We start from the raw sequence: 15353 nt of genomic DNA, 5'->3' as shown, positions 1-15353 counted from the left end.
TTTAAAAGAGGAACAGATAAATGCAATCAAGGCATTTGTTAATCGGAAAGATGTTTTTGCCGTCCTTCGTGCGGGATTCGGCAAAAGTTTAATTTATCAGCTGGCCATTTTTTAAACACGGGCATGTCGCGTCCCAACCGTGTTATTAAGGACTGACATGACCGAAAAATGCGACACGATATGTTTTCTGTTTTGTGGAGATGTAATCCTAAACTGAGAACTTGTTCGTATACGCATTCACCTTTAATATTTATCTCAAAAATGATGGCCGTGTTGGTAAGTACTCCGTGTATCCTTAAATTCTTTTTACAACACCGGCAAAAATCGTTTACACTCATCTTCTTCTTCTACTTCTGACGCTATTTTGTCACTGATCGCTGGATTACTTTAACTTAACTGTGTTAAGTTTGAGTTTTACCCGGACAATAGCAGCTGTCATGGCTGTATACGTGGACTGCAACACTTCTTACTCACAGTTGAAGAATGAGATCCACCGACTTGAGTCAGAGCTCCGAAAAAGGGACCAGCTGATTGAGGGCTTTGTCTCTGTTGCTGCTGCCCAGTCAAAACATATCTCATATTTGCAGTCCTCAACTTTTGCCGCTCCACCAGCACCATCACCTCCCTCTCCCATGTCTCCGGTGGTCTCGGCTTCTGCGGCCACCCTTCCCTGGCATGCAACAATCCACCTTAGCACTTCACCTGCCTGCCCGGAGGAGCGTCCAGGTGAGGAGAGCGGCCTCTCATCGAACCGGGAGCCGGGCGTGGAGGCCGAGGGCACCACCGGGGCTGCTGCATCTGGCCTGGATGCCTCAACGCCGCTGACAGCCTGTCAGACACCACAAGCTGATCCAAGGGTCGACATCGGAAATGGTCCAAATGCCCCGGTTCACAGCTCCACGCCGAACCGAGCCGGTACCTCGACCCAGCCATCCTGGACAGAAGTGATGCGACGCGGACGCAGAAGGGTCTCGGCTGGTCAGTATCCACAACCTCCGCTGGCTATCTCCAACCGCTTCGCCATCCTGCCGGAGGATGCTTCCGTCCATCCTGACGCTCCCGACGCTGCACCTGCAGCTTCCACCTCCACCTCACCTGGCCCTGAAGTCACTTCGGCTGCGTCATCAGCAAGCCTTGGAAAGGCTACTCGTCGCTCTACAGCAGCAAATGAGCGCCGTAGGTTGATGAAGGAAGCTGTGATCAGACGGTCTGGGGGTCTCCCTGGGGCTAGTCTTAAGCAGCCTCCTCGCCTCCGTCCTCCTGCACAGACCCCCCGCGTAGCATCAACCGAGCGCCCTCAGCATCGTCCAGACAGCCCAGAAACATTGGCCTCTCGTCCCCTCTTTCCCCCCACCACATTGATCATCGGTGACTCCATAACCCGGGACATTCGCTTCTTTAACACAGCCACACACTGTTTCCCTGGAGCCACTGTCCCCCGCATCTTGGATAAACTTCTGGATCTCATGCCATCGCTCCCGACAACTATCGAAAGGATCATTGTTCATGTGGGAACTAATGATACAACTCGTCGGGAATCTGAGCGCACTAAAAGTGATTTTAATCTTCTTTTTACTGTTCTAAAAAACTCTGGAAAGTCTGTTTTTATATCTGGCCCCATCCCGACTCTGGGTCGTGGAGCTGGCCGTTTCAGTAGACTCCTTAGCCTTCACATCTGGCTCCAATCGGCCAGCAGGATGCACAATTTTGGTTTTATTGACAATTTTAACTTGTTCTGGGATCGTGACTCTCTTTTTAAACGAGATGGGATCCATCCAAACAAGAGGGGTAGCCAAATGCTGTCTGCTAACCTGCAGCATGCGGTGCGCACCTTACCATGTGACTGACTGTTTACATCCCTCACCCCCACACCGGATCCCCCCTCTTCGCTGACGGCACATTCACACCTGCCCGTTTTCCATGAGAGCTCCCCCTTCAGGTCCCCCCTCCTGCCACATGCACGCACATCTACTCACAACCAGCTCTCAGTTTCTTCTAACGGTCTTACATCTCCTTCTCCTGCATCAAGGCATATTCCAGTCAGAATCACCAAGTCCCGTCAAAAAACTATCAGAGTGCCCAGACCAGTACTCCATAACAACATACGATATGTCACAGTAGGAAATATTATATCACTTCCATCACCCCCTCGTGGCGTCCTCATTTCCCGGCGCTCGCTGGAACCTGTCGACCCCTGGCTGATACCTGTCGTTGACCCGGATGAGGGGTTTCAGGCCCGCGGTCCCTGCTCTCCTCGTCCTCGCTGGCGCGGGGTGAGGCACTGCAACCTGCGGCCTCTGTGTCGGGCTCCCCGGACAGCTGATACCGCAGATCCACCGGTTCCTGCCAGGCTCGGTCTGGTGAACGCTAGATCACTAGCAAACAAGACATTTATCCTAAAGGATCTCTTCACCTCCAGAGAATTAGATTTTCTATTTGTGACTGAGACGTGGATGACTGTTGGTGAGTCCAGCGCTTTCACTGAACTTTTACCTCACGATTGCTGCTATTTTAACTCACCGCGGATGTCTGGTCGAGGAGGAGGAACAGCCACTGTTTTTAAGAGTTTTTACAAGTGTAAGCAGCTATCTCCGTCATCCTCTTTTACCAGCTTTGAACTCACTTTATTTGAGCTGGGTCACTCTCACATCGTACTGTGCGCTGTGGTCTATCGGCCTCCGAAGTACAACAAGGACTTTATAAATGAATTTTCCGATTTCCTGGCTGAAATCATGCCTAAATATGACCGTGTCCTTATTGTCGGTGATTTTAATGTTCATGTGTGTTGTCCTGATAAGCCAATGGCAACGGACTTTTTAAACCTCATTGACTCTTTTAATCTTGTGCAGTCTGACTGGACCTACACAAGAACGCGGACACACACTTGATCTTGTTTTATCTTTTGGTCTACCTGTTGTTAATCTTGAGATATGTGACGCAGCTTTCTCTGATCATATGCCCGTTCTATTTGAGGTTGCTCTTGCCTGTAATACTACAGTTAAATCTGCCGCTGCTGCTCGGCGCTGTCGTATTATTAACCCTTCCACTGCCGCTCAGTTCTCCACTGCCTTCAATCTCAACTGCGTCTTTCCTGAGACTGTGTGCACTACTGAGGAGCTCAGCGCATGGTTTCACTCCACCTGTAAGTCTGTCTTAGACACTGTGGCTCCATTAAAAACCAGGCAGCCTAAAACCAGATCTGAGCCCTGGCTGAATGACGCAACTCGGGCTGTCAGAACGTGAGTGTCGCAGAGCTGAGCGCAGGTGGAAGAGGGACAAACTGCAGGTGTCTTTTGAAATGCTTAGGGACTGTTGGCGATGCTATCAAACAACTGTGAAAGCTGCTAAAAGAAAACATTTGTCAGAAATCATCTTGTCAAACTGCCACAAGCCTCGCATCCTGTTTAATACTATTGACTCTGTCCTGAATGCCCCACAGTCTGTCAGTATGGAGACCTCCCCTGCTGTTTGTGAAAATTTTCTTCACTTTTTTATCAACAAGGTTTCTTCCACTAGGGCTCTAATTTCCCCCTCTGCGTATGACCCCTCAAGCTCTGTCACCTGCTCTGCTGTTTTTAACCAGTTTGGGCCTGTGACGCTGTCGTCCATACAGGAGACTGTTGGTCATATGAAGCCCTCAGGTTCTCCAAATGATGCTGTCCCTGCTCGATTTTTTAAGGAGGTCTTCCCTACTGTAGGTCCATATGTTGCTTCAGTCATTAACAGCAGTCTGTCCTCAGGTATGGTCTCTATGAGTTTTAAACATGCAGTGGTGCAGCCACTGATTAAAAAACCAGGGCTAGATCCTGCTGTTCTTGCCAATTACAGGCCCATCTCTAAACTCCCTTTTCTCTCAAAAATCATTGAGAAAGTAGTTTACGGTCAATTAATGGCCTTTCTGGAACACCAAAATATTCTTGAGACTTTCCAATCCGGTTTTAAATCCCTGCACAGCACTGAATCAGCACTTTTAAGAGTTTTTAATGATATCTTTTTAGCTACAGACTCTGGTGATTCTGTGATTCTCGTGCTTTTAGATTTAACTGCTGCCTTCGACACAGTGGACCACAAGATCCTAATTTCTCGCCTGGACCAGTGGGTGGGCATTCGAGGCGTGGCATTGGAGTGGTTCAGGTCGTACTTGGCTGATAGAACGTTTTGTGTCAGCCTCGGCAACTCTGTGTCCTCCTCTGCTCCCCTCTCTTGTGGGGTCCCACAGGGCTCAGTACTTGGCCCTCTCCTCTTCTCTCTTTACTTGCTCCCGCTTGGTTCCATAATTAGGAAGCATGGTATTTTATTCCACTGTTATGCAGATGACAGCCAAATTTATATACCCCTTAAGAGAAATGACACCAGCTCCGTCACTGCACTGCTGAAATGTCTTGATGACATCAAGGCCTGGATGTCTTTTAACTTTTTAAATTTTAATCATGACAAAACAGAGGTGATGGTTTTTAGTGGAACCACTGGAACCCCCCTGCCAGATCTTGGTCCCCTAACCCAGTACATGAAACCCACCGTTACAAACCTGGGGGTGAAGATGGACCCTGATTTTAAACTTGAGAGCCAGATCAGGTCTGTCGTTAAATCAAGTTTCTTTCACCTGAGGCAACTGGCCAAAATAAAACCTATTCTTTCCAGGCAGCACTTCGAGACAGTAGTCCACGCTTTCGTAACCACTCGGCTGGATTACTGCAACGCACTATATGTGGGGGTCAGTATGTCGGCCATCTCTCGGCTCCAGATGGTACAGAACGCTGCAGCTCGTCTTTTAACTGGCACAAGAAAACATGAGCACATTACCCCCATTTTAGCCTCACTCCACTGGCTGCCCATACATTTTAGGGTTCACTTTAAAATTCTTTTATTTGCTTTTAAATCCCTCAATGGTCTTGCCCCGCCGTACCTCTCTGAGCTTCTACACTTTTACACTCCTTCCCGCTCTCTCAGGTCAGCTGATCAGCTGCTCCTGAGAGAGCCTAAAACAAAGCGGAAGCTCAGAGGGGATCGTGCCTTCGCTGTGGCAGCTCCAAAACTCTGGAACAATCTGCCTCAGCACATCAGACAGGCCTCCTCTCTGTCTGTTTTTAAATCCCACCTAAAGACCCACCTCTTCTCCTTGGCTTTTAACACCTAGTAGGAAGTTGACTTCATTTATTTTATTTTAAGGATTTTTACTGTGTTTTATCTGTTATCTCTTTTATCTCATTGGCTTTATTTTTGTTTTACCGTACTTTTACCTCATTGTGTTCGTTGTTCGATTGTACTTCTGTTGTGTTATTTATTGTATTTTATTGTGAAGCACTTTGGAAACCTTGTGTTTATTTAAATTGTGCTATATAAATAAAATTGGATTGGATTGGATTGGACTTCTTCCAGCGTGCGTGCAGTTGAGTTCTGTTGACAACTATGCGTCGCTTAACATACGTCACACACTCCGTTGCTCTGATTGGTTATAGGTCTATCCAATTGAGTGCAGAGGCATTTTTTTTTCCTGGTTCGGTTGAAACACGCCCCATAATCACAGCCCAATGGAGCAGTACCAGACTCACATTCTGACTAGAATTGAGTATGGCTACGTCAGGCTACTGTTGCATATCCTCAGTAGTGTTTTGTTGAGATGCTGTTTCTTCATTGAAACACACAGATGTCAGAAATGACCTATTGGACAACATAACAACGGTATGTGTAACTGATTTACTCAAAGTCCCTTGACAAATAGCTGTTGTGATGTTAGTTTACACACAGGTTCAAAATGTCTGGTGGAATTAATTGGCAAAAACAAATGAGCAGATACAATATAAATTACTAATTCAGTTGTAAATCTGTCAGATATGATTACCTTACATGATTTTTTCTCATTGTTTAAAAAAAAATACTTATATCATGGTCTGAGACCTCAAAAGGCTCTCTGAATCTAAGCCTGTGCACAGCTGTGTTCATGAAATGTGAAAATCCATACTTTGTTGTAGGACTATAATAAAGATATCATTGGAAAGGTCTCAACCTGGGGAATAGCATATGTCAGTTTAGGGGTTGTAACTGACTCCTTCTTTGAACTATTGCCCTTTGAACCCTGACTTCTGAGAATTTTTGAAGGGTTAAGGCTAAAGTAATTCTGCATCAAAAGGGGCTATAGACATGGGACAAAGTGCTGTAGAAAACTTATGAACTCTACCTTTTGTGCCTGTGTGACTATACCTTGTGGATATAGACAGAAAGTGGGAGCGCTGTCCAAAATGGTATCTTTTCACCCACTTGACAATTATATGTTTAAATTCTGGTAAGAAATGTGTTTCCCACACCCTTAAACCCCCGGCTATGTATTCATTTTATTATTTATAACCTCCTATTCAAGGAAATCACTAATCGTGGTAGAAACTACAAATCCCTTGAGCTGCGACATGTAGCTTGATACCAAGTCACGTGATATTTGTAGTTTTTTCAGTTTTCAAACACTTGTTAAAATAGGGTTGTAAAAAGATATATATACTGATTACATCAAATATCTAGTATTGCCGAACTAGCGATGACATTGCTTTAAGTCGATATATGTTAAGAAAAAGTAAAGAGAGTTTATTTAGGATGTGTTTAGAACCGCGCAATATAGATTTACGCCAAACAGCAATGCAGTTTGGTTCGCCCGCTTCAGGAGGCTTACAGTAGGCAGGGTTTGGATTGGTTTATCTGCTGAACACATGAAATATTTACTACAGCCGAACTTGTAACGGCAGTGATTATAGTTGCTTTAAGTTAAGAAATGACACACAACACTGCATTTGAGTCGTTTATTTGAAAATATTATGAAGCTTTGCTGTAGCTTGGTTGAGCGGCAGAAACCGAACACAGCCAATTCACGGCAGACGGCTATAGACAGGAATGGAATGAGTCCAACTACGTCACTAGGCTTTCTGCCGATCTCATAAGCCTTCTTTTAATAATACTGTTCAAAATGCACCAGGTTTAACGAATGCATTGAGTAACACGGCATTACTAGCATTCACTTTGAGGGTGTGGGTAGTATTTTTACACTAATCGGCTCGTTTTCTACCCCGGGATGACGACGGAGGTTGACCGGCGGATCACCTCAGGAGGCCGGCTGTTCGTCTCTGAGATGACTCGCTGCGTTCCACAGGTGGCGCTTCACTTTTCCGAAAACATCAGAGCAAACTTCCAACCAGGCGTTATTTGGATAAACTGATCACATATTGGGGATCTGCACCGTTACTTTCAAGCATGAAAAAATATTAAAACTTAATAAAGTGACGTATTAAGAGCTACAGAGCGGGAATTAAAACAGCTTTTAGCCTGCTTATTACGATGCCGCTAGAGGGCACCAGCGCGGCTAGTCACCCCCAAACGTAACACTGAGTCGTAATTTGGGTGCAGGAAAAACGACAACTGTGGTCGTTCTGTAGAGGAGGACAGTCTGTGTTTTGAGTTGCAGTTACAAAACCCAACTACACGACAAAATATTAGATAAGTGAGCAAACTGGACCAGACAGAATACAGAATTCTAGGGCAGAGTCTGCTGGTTTTGTTTACCCATAGCAACGGTTGCTATGCGTCGCAGGTTGAAAATGAGATCTTAGAGACAAGTAAAAAAAAAAAAAAAAGGTAAAGAAAAAGTAGGCACACTAACTATAGCCATTGTAAATTGAAATACTATCGACAAAATATCCCACCTAAATTAAGGCATGTTTTAAGCCTACAGCAAATATGCAGTCCTGTAACTCCAGTAATTATGTCATTATAATGTATACTTTTAAAAAAAAAAAAAAAAGTTGTGGTAGCGAAGACAAGGGTTTCTGCCCCACGAAAATGTTCACCGCACCAATGATTGTTCAGCATAGGCGCCGCACGGTAGCCTACTGCAAAAAACACATTTGTAACACAAAATCAATCGCCAAAAAACATATTTCCAGCGCAGGCAAACCGCTGGACGGCTAACCCCCTTTCCGTCAAAATACAAAGATGAGGGATTTGCATTAAAATCTATCGGATGACCCTCTACGGCGTCAAGCGACGAAGAGGGGCCCCCCTAGACGTCGGCTTAGGACGTCAGGGCTAAATGACCAAACGACAGCATGTGACGACAAGGCAAGGCAAGGCAAGGCAATTTTATTTATATAGCACATTTCATACCAAAGGCAACCCAAAGTGCTTTTACACAAATAAAATGAAGAATGCACATTGATTCACAGACACAAGTACCAGTCACTAGGTGAAAATTAAAATTAAAATTAAAAAGAAATAAAAAGACTAAAAAGACTAAAAACAGATGAAACAGAAAGATGATTTAAGAAAAAGCAACAGAAAAAAGATGGGTCTTGATTCTGGTTTTAAAGCAATCAATTGAGGGTGCAGTTCTAATTAAAATGGGAAGCTGGTTCCACAGCTGAGTAGCATAAAAACTAAAGGCGGCTTCACCACTTTTGGTTCTGACAGTTGGTTTTGATAAAAGCAGTCTGTCTTGGGATCTAAGGGGTCTAGAGGGGGTGTAATATTGAAGGAGGTCTACAAGATAGATGGGCCCCCTCCCATTTAATGATTTAAAAACAAGGAGCAGTACTTTAAAATCTATTCTTTGACTGACTGGTAGCCAGTGTAGAGTTTTAAGTAGAGGTGTGACGTGGTCTGACCTCTTTGCTCTTATAAGGACCCTTGCAGCTGCGTTCTGGACAAGGTGTGAGACTGTGTTGGAATTGCTGCCCACAACACTAACAAACTCCTCAAGGAATTCTGTCGAGGATGTTGGAACTGTATTGTGATCACCAGTCTTCAGCTCGAACAGCTCAAGAATAAACCGCCATCATTCGCAGAGCTCCTTCTCTTACTGCGAACCAAGGAACACAAACAGGCTAAAAAAATCTAGCATTTTTTTAACAATATTTATCCATATCCATGTTTTCTGTGTCGCTGCTGTCTTCTTTCTGTTGCTCTGTTTTCTTATCACAGCACGTCTTTCTGCGCTACAGAGCGGAGCATGAACTACTTCATGCCAATAATGATTCAGCTACATCAGAATGACCCAATGACATTAGTTTTTCTTCACAGGACCACTCTCTGGAGCAAACTCAGACCTCTGGGATGAAATGAATTAATAAATTTAATGCGAAATGAAATAAGGAATGTGATTAAATGTTTGAGAATATCTTTAATGTCTAAACATATCTACTAATAATCTACTAATTTACTAATACAGTTCATGCAGTAGCTGTGTGGTTGTGTCTTCCTTCACTAATCACTTCTTTCTGGTTCATTTTCCAGTTTTTAAGCCGTTAGTCATAAAAAACAAACAAAGAAAACATAAACTCTGTACTTTGAGGTGTTTCAGGAGGAAAACTGTCTTATATAAACTGTCATATTAGTTTCACATTTTCTCCATCAGCTGTGAGAGAAATCCTGGAATGAAGACCAAAGAGAATAATTCATATTTAATGAAAAACTGTTTTATTTAATATTTAAATCAACACATTGTTCACACATCAAATTATTTCATGTACAGATTAATTTCAACCATACAATCAACTTGTTTAATCCAGGAAAAGAATGAACAACCATCATGATAATTACAGTTTTAATAAACCTCATAGTACCTCATGTATATGTAGATATGAATATAAAGTCTGAAAACTAATAGATGTAAATGTTATCATAGATTTCTTTTTGTACATTGTGTTTACAATGTCTGAACTGTGCTGCTCAATGGGCTTACAAGCCAGCAGCTTTTACTTAGTTTATGTAGATTATAGGTTAATTGTCATATTATATGACCATAGGTTAGGTAGGGTCTCTTAGCTGAACAGGGCCTCTAATGTGTTTTGCCTGGGATTTTGGCACAAGGGATTATAACATCTTATCCTGTGTATTACTGAATTGTACAAAGTGATCAACAACACATCAGTGATAAAGGAAGGTCTGCTGATTCCTCTGCTATGAAGTGGAAGAGAAACAACAAGACACAAATACATCAATATGTCACACAGCGGTGAATTGTTTTCGTATTGTCTCGTGGTTTCCTGTTTTATTTTGAAAGTCTAACTCTCCTCTCGTTTCAGGTCACTTGCCCTTCCTCTTGTGTCACTGGTCTGATTGTCTTCCCGATTCCTGATTGTTTCCACCTGTTCCCCATTACCCTACTGTGTATATATGGTCTGCGTTTGTGCCAGTGTGTCACGTATCGTGTCGTCGATTCTTTGAGCATACCAGCCTACGTACATCAAGTCATAGTCTTGATTATTCATTGTCTCTAGTGATGGGCAATCGAGGCTTTGTTGAAGCCTCGACACGTGATTCAAAAAAAGGTTCATTACTCGAAGCTTCAGTGACACAGTGCTCTATTAGGACATCTAGTGGACAATAAAATGTAGTGCAATGGAGACGTGTCATACAGGTTCATGCTTGAATGGGACTTGATTTGCCATGCACATTCCTATTCGACTACATTACATGGATATGTGGTTTAAAGTTTATTACAAGAAAATTATATACATATAACAATAAAATAAATAATAAAGAACAGACGGGAATCGAACCCTTGTTTCGCTGACGAAAGACCGGTGTACGGGTGATTTCACAGTGAACCACGAACCTCATTAATGAAGCACCATTGTCGGTGGACCATTTTGATTACGTCACTGCTACACTCTATGAACCTTTGCTAATTTACACTAATGTTTATGTTTCAGCGCTTACATCAGCTATTTTCTTTTGCTCTTGGTATCATGGTTTAGTAGTGTTAGAGAATATTTGTACTGAATGCAACAGTGTCAAACCAAATCTCTCTTGACTCATTATTTGCTCTGAAGACTCATCTCATCTCTCCCGAAGAGCCGAGACAACCAAACCAGTGACAGGGTTTCTGAATGAAGCAGTGAAATGGTTCATACCTCACAAAACACGTGATTTGTCCCAACCAAAACTATACACGCACTTCTGACTATATATCTATATCGTATCTGTATCTCTCTCTCTCTGTCTTATCTATATATAACGCTATTTAGGACTATCTATTTAACTATGTCTATCTATCAATCTAGTGCTATGTATTTATCTATTTCTCTCTGAATCTTACGATCTATCTCCATAAAATACGCAACTAACTCCAACTACAGCAACAAACCAACCTACTATGCAAAGAAGCATTCAAATGAGCATCACTAAATAAGGATAGGATATCCGAGATATCCCTGAACACACTCGATCCCACCAGGTGATTCACATGACAAACCGAACCCCTCAGGTGATTCGTTTGCCGCTGAAGCGTTCGAAGCACTTGAACTGCTTCGAACGTCACTCAAGTGCTTCAAACGTCACTAGTCACGTGACCGAAGCACGCCTCGGCACAGTGGTTCGATACAATTGCTTCATGAGCTACGGCGCATGTGTCGGAGCCTCGGGTGTCAGAGGGCCATCACTAATTGTCTCGTTTTGCCTCCTTGGAGTGATTTTTTGTTTGATACTTTGTCTTGTTTTTTGATAGCCTTGTGTTCATAAAGAATAAATTATCCTTTGCTTTTTGCTACCTCTGCGTCTGAGTCCTCCTCCTTTACCTGGCGTGTCACAATACAAATATTCAGCAGACATTTAGAGCTCAGAGAAGTTAACATTGTCATGGAAATAAAAGTGATCATGAGCAGTGATATCCTCCACGGCTAAACAGACACAGGAAAGAGCTTCACCTAAAGAAATTGATGAAACATCAAGAGAACAACTACTAAACATGTCAAGGTAGCAGCCATAATGTTTGACTGACAGCTGATCTCTGTGCAGAAACACCACAACAATGAACTCTCAGCAACAAACATGGAGAGAAAACAAGTTGATGAAGAGAAACACAGAATTTAACTCTCTGCTCCTGAAGTTACCTCTGTCTACTTCACTTTAATCAACTCAGCACTTGATGATAAACCAATACAAAGTCCAGCATAGAGCGGCTGAGTGAATGTGGTCTGGACTCTGTGGAGGAGAGTCATGGTTTTAGAGACGCTGTAGAAGGACAGAATACCTGCTCCTTGATCCAGGTACACTCCTACTCTGGAGGAACGAGGACCTGAGACAGGAGTTTTGATGTTGTTGTTCACAAATGTAGAACTGAAACAATCTAATGTCCAAGATTTGTCATTGTGTCCAAATCTACTTTCATCCCCTACTCTGCTGATATTCTTGTATGTGACTGCTACACCAACTCCTCCTCTCCACTCCACCTCCCAGTAACAACGTCCAATCAGACTCTCTCTACTCAGGACCTGAGAACAATCACTGAATCTGTCTGGATGATAAGAATAAGAGTGTTGTTGATTCACTGTTGTTACTTTCCTGTTCCTCTCAGACAGTACCAGACGTCTGTTTGCTGTGTTTGGATCCAGTGTGATCTTACATGAATACTTTAAGAATTCATCTCTGGTCTTTGGCTCTGGTTGTCGCTGTAAAACATCCACTTCAGTCACTGTCAGTGAGATGTTTGTTCTTGTCTCTCTCAGAATGTCCTGTAGTATATTTCTGAGCTCTGTCACAGCTGGTTTCACGTCATCAAAGTTCCTCAGAGGACGGATATTGATGCTGGATGAGTGTGTAGATTGACTGAGTGGTGACAGTGAGGGGTAGTTGTGTAGAAACTGGTTGTGATCCTCTGTGTCTGAGAGCTGCTTCAGCTCAGCGTCTTCCCTCTTCAGCTCAGTGATCTCCTGCTCCAGCTTCTTCTGAACCTGTTTGACTCGACTCTCTTCAGTTTCCTGCTGGGATCTGACCTGCTGCTCCACATCAGAGCTTCTTTCCTGGATGAGACGGATCATCTCAGTGAAGATCTCCTGACTGTCCTTCACTGTTTTATCAGCAGAGTCAGTGATGGCCTTCAGCTCCTGTTGAAGCAGCTTCACATCTTTCTCTTTGTCCTGGATCATCTGCTGGATGTTTTGTCGTCTCACCTCCACCTCTCTCTGTCTCTCAGTCCTTTCTGCTGCAGCTGAGACTGTGTCGTGGCCTTTATGTTCCTCCACAGAGCAGAGATAACAGATAATCTGCTGATCAGTACGACAGAACATCTTCATCACCTCACCATGACGAGGGCAGATGTTCTCCTGGAGCTTCTTGGAGGGATCCATCAGCTTGTGTTGTTTAAATGTTGGTGACTTATAGTGAGGTTGAAGGTGTTTCTCACAGTAAGATGCCAGACAGACTAAACAGGACTTGAAGGCTTTCAGTTTTCTTCCAGTGCAGACATCACAGGCCACATCTTCAGGTCCAGCATAGCAGTGATCAGCAGGAGCAGCTTGGAGTCCAGTCTTCTTCAGCTGCTCCACTAAAACTGCTAACATGGTGTTTTTCACCAGGACAGGCCTCGTGGTGAAGAGTTGTCTGCAGTCAGGGCAGCTGGGGATTTTCTTCTTGTCTTCTTCATCAAAGTGGCTTTTAATACAATTCATGCAGTAGCTGTGTCCACAGGGAATAGTCACCGGATCATTCAGTAGATCCAGACAGATGGAACAGGTAATTGTTTCTCGATCCAGCTCAACTCCTTTCTCCGCCATCTCTGCTCTCAGTGTCAGTGACTCCATGAGTTTCTCTTTCTTAGCAGTGAAACTAGTCTGAGCTCTGATCTAAATGTCATGTGTTTCTGCAGTGAATGGGTCCAGTCAGCTGTTACACTTCACCACATGTTGTGCAGATCTAAACGGGAGGGAACCAAGACGTACGTGGACAGAGTGGAGCTGCTGTGTGTGAGAGCAGGAAGTAGAATGAGGGCGTTCAGACTCTGATGATGGATTCTTCTTTGAAACAGCTCTGTTCAGAGATTTTGTTTCCAGTTTCCTTTTCCCTAATAATCCAATAAAATAAAAAGAGAGCGTGTTTTTTATTTAAAAGGAGGAACAGACAAACACACCACTCAAGTATGATCACATTTTATAACTAATTTCAACAGGTTTGAGCTAAAAGTGGGTCAGCAGAAAAGCATCTTTTAATCGGTCTGATCTGGTTCTGGTGCTGCTTTCAAGTCAAATTTCAAAAAACATTTGTCTGAATTCTTCTTCCTACTCAAAGATGTCAGCATTAACTTTAATAATGCTGAAATTCTAACTCTTGTTAGCTTTGTTTATTCCGGTTACTGGATTTCTCACCATTGAATCCAGGCTTGTTGTGTTATTCTCCCTTCAAGGTCATTTCATTGGACTGATCTGCAACCCTCACAAATCCTCGTACAACGACATGAATGTGGGACCATTCAGAGTAAAGTAACATGGATGAGGTGATTGATATATGGTCAATGGTTTCTTCTGTGAAAACACAAAATCACAATTAAAAATAATCACCTGAAAACTAAAAAGAATCTCAAGTGCAGTCTGGTCATTAGTAAAGAGAGCCTTTTAAATATTCTGTCCATGTAGCTGTTAACTAACTAAATAATAAATTAATGTGAACAGGAAGTGGCTAATTAAATTATTGTACATGAGTACACTGTGTGTGATTCTGTCATTAAAAACATATCAGCACGTGGGAAATACGAATGTGTATATGTCAATGTCTGTGTTTTGCCTCTAAAATAACTAATGTCAGGACAGAGATAAATGAATAAATAAATAAAGACTTTACAGCTTTTTCCAAAATATGTAGAATTAACCCCAGTCACGACGTACATGTCACGGTTCTGTATTTTTATGCGGAGATGATGGCGGATTTAAATGGACAACTAGTTATTCCAGCCGAGATAGCTAGCACCCGTCTACAGCCAGATCTGCTGTTGTGGTCTGAGCCAATGAAAGTAGTTTATTTCATAGAGTCGACTGTCCCATGGGAAGATAGAGTTGAGGAGGCTAACGAGCGTAAGAGAGCTAAGTATGCAGAGCTAGCAGCAGACGCAGATCAGAATGGCTGGAAGGCTTATGTCCGCCCGGCAGAAGTGTGATGCGGTGGATTTGTGGCAAAGTCGGCGATTGCTGGGCATACGTGAAAAAAGCCAAAGGACTGCGGTATGCAACATGTCCAGGGCAGCAGAGAGAGCGAGCGAGTGGCTACGGGCACGTAGGAAGCATGCTAGCTGGGGAACTAGCTAAAGGTTAGGATGGCTGCGTGACTTCAGTATGTTTACAAATCATGCTAGATGTGGTCGGTTAGGTTCGTGGTTCAGTCCGCATCAACAGGCCGAACCACGGTAGATTTGTTTGTTTGTTACGTGGTTCAGTCCGCATCAACGGCGCAAACCATGGTAGTTTTGTTTGTTTGGCTCGTGGTTCTTAAAAGGACTAGTCCAGGGGTCTCAAACTGATCCGTGAAAGGGCCACTGTGGCTGCAGGTTTTCATTCCAACCATGCAGCAGCACATCTGACTTGGCTCAATCAATCAACTGAACTGCC

General features: G+C 43.4%; 1 protein-coding gene across 1 annotated transcript; it reads right to left on the bottom strand.

Moving 5' to 3' along the window:
* Positions 1 to 11727: 11727 nt before the first annotated feature.
* LOC311489312 (tripartite motif-containing protein 16-like) lies at positions 11728 to 13547 on the bottom strand. Its single transcript, XM_084546337.1, has one exon. It carries the CDS (start codon positions 13530 to 13532, stop codon positions 11877 to 11879), a length of 1656 nt encoding a protein of 551 aa, XP_084402463.1. The 5' UTR covers positions 13533 to 13547; the 3' UTR covers positions 11728 to 11876.
* Between the last annotated feature and the right edge of the window lie 1806 nt (positions 13548 to 15353).

The sequence above is a fragment of the Chelon labrosus genome (genome assembly GCF_963514085.1).
Source record: "Chelon labrosus genome assembly, chromosome: 6".
Taxonomy (NCBI): Eukaryota; Metazoa; Chordata; class Actinopteri; order Mugiliformes; family Mugilidae; genus Chelon; species Chelon labrosus.
Note: the sequence above shows the minus strand (reverse complement) of the source record. Positions and strands in the feature narration are given on the sequence as shown.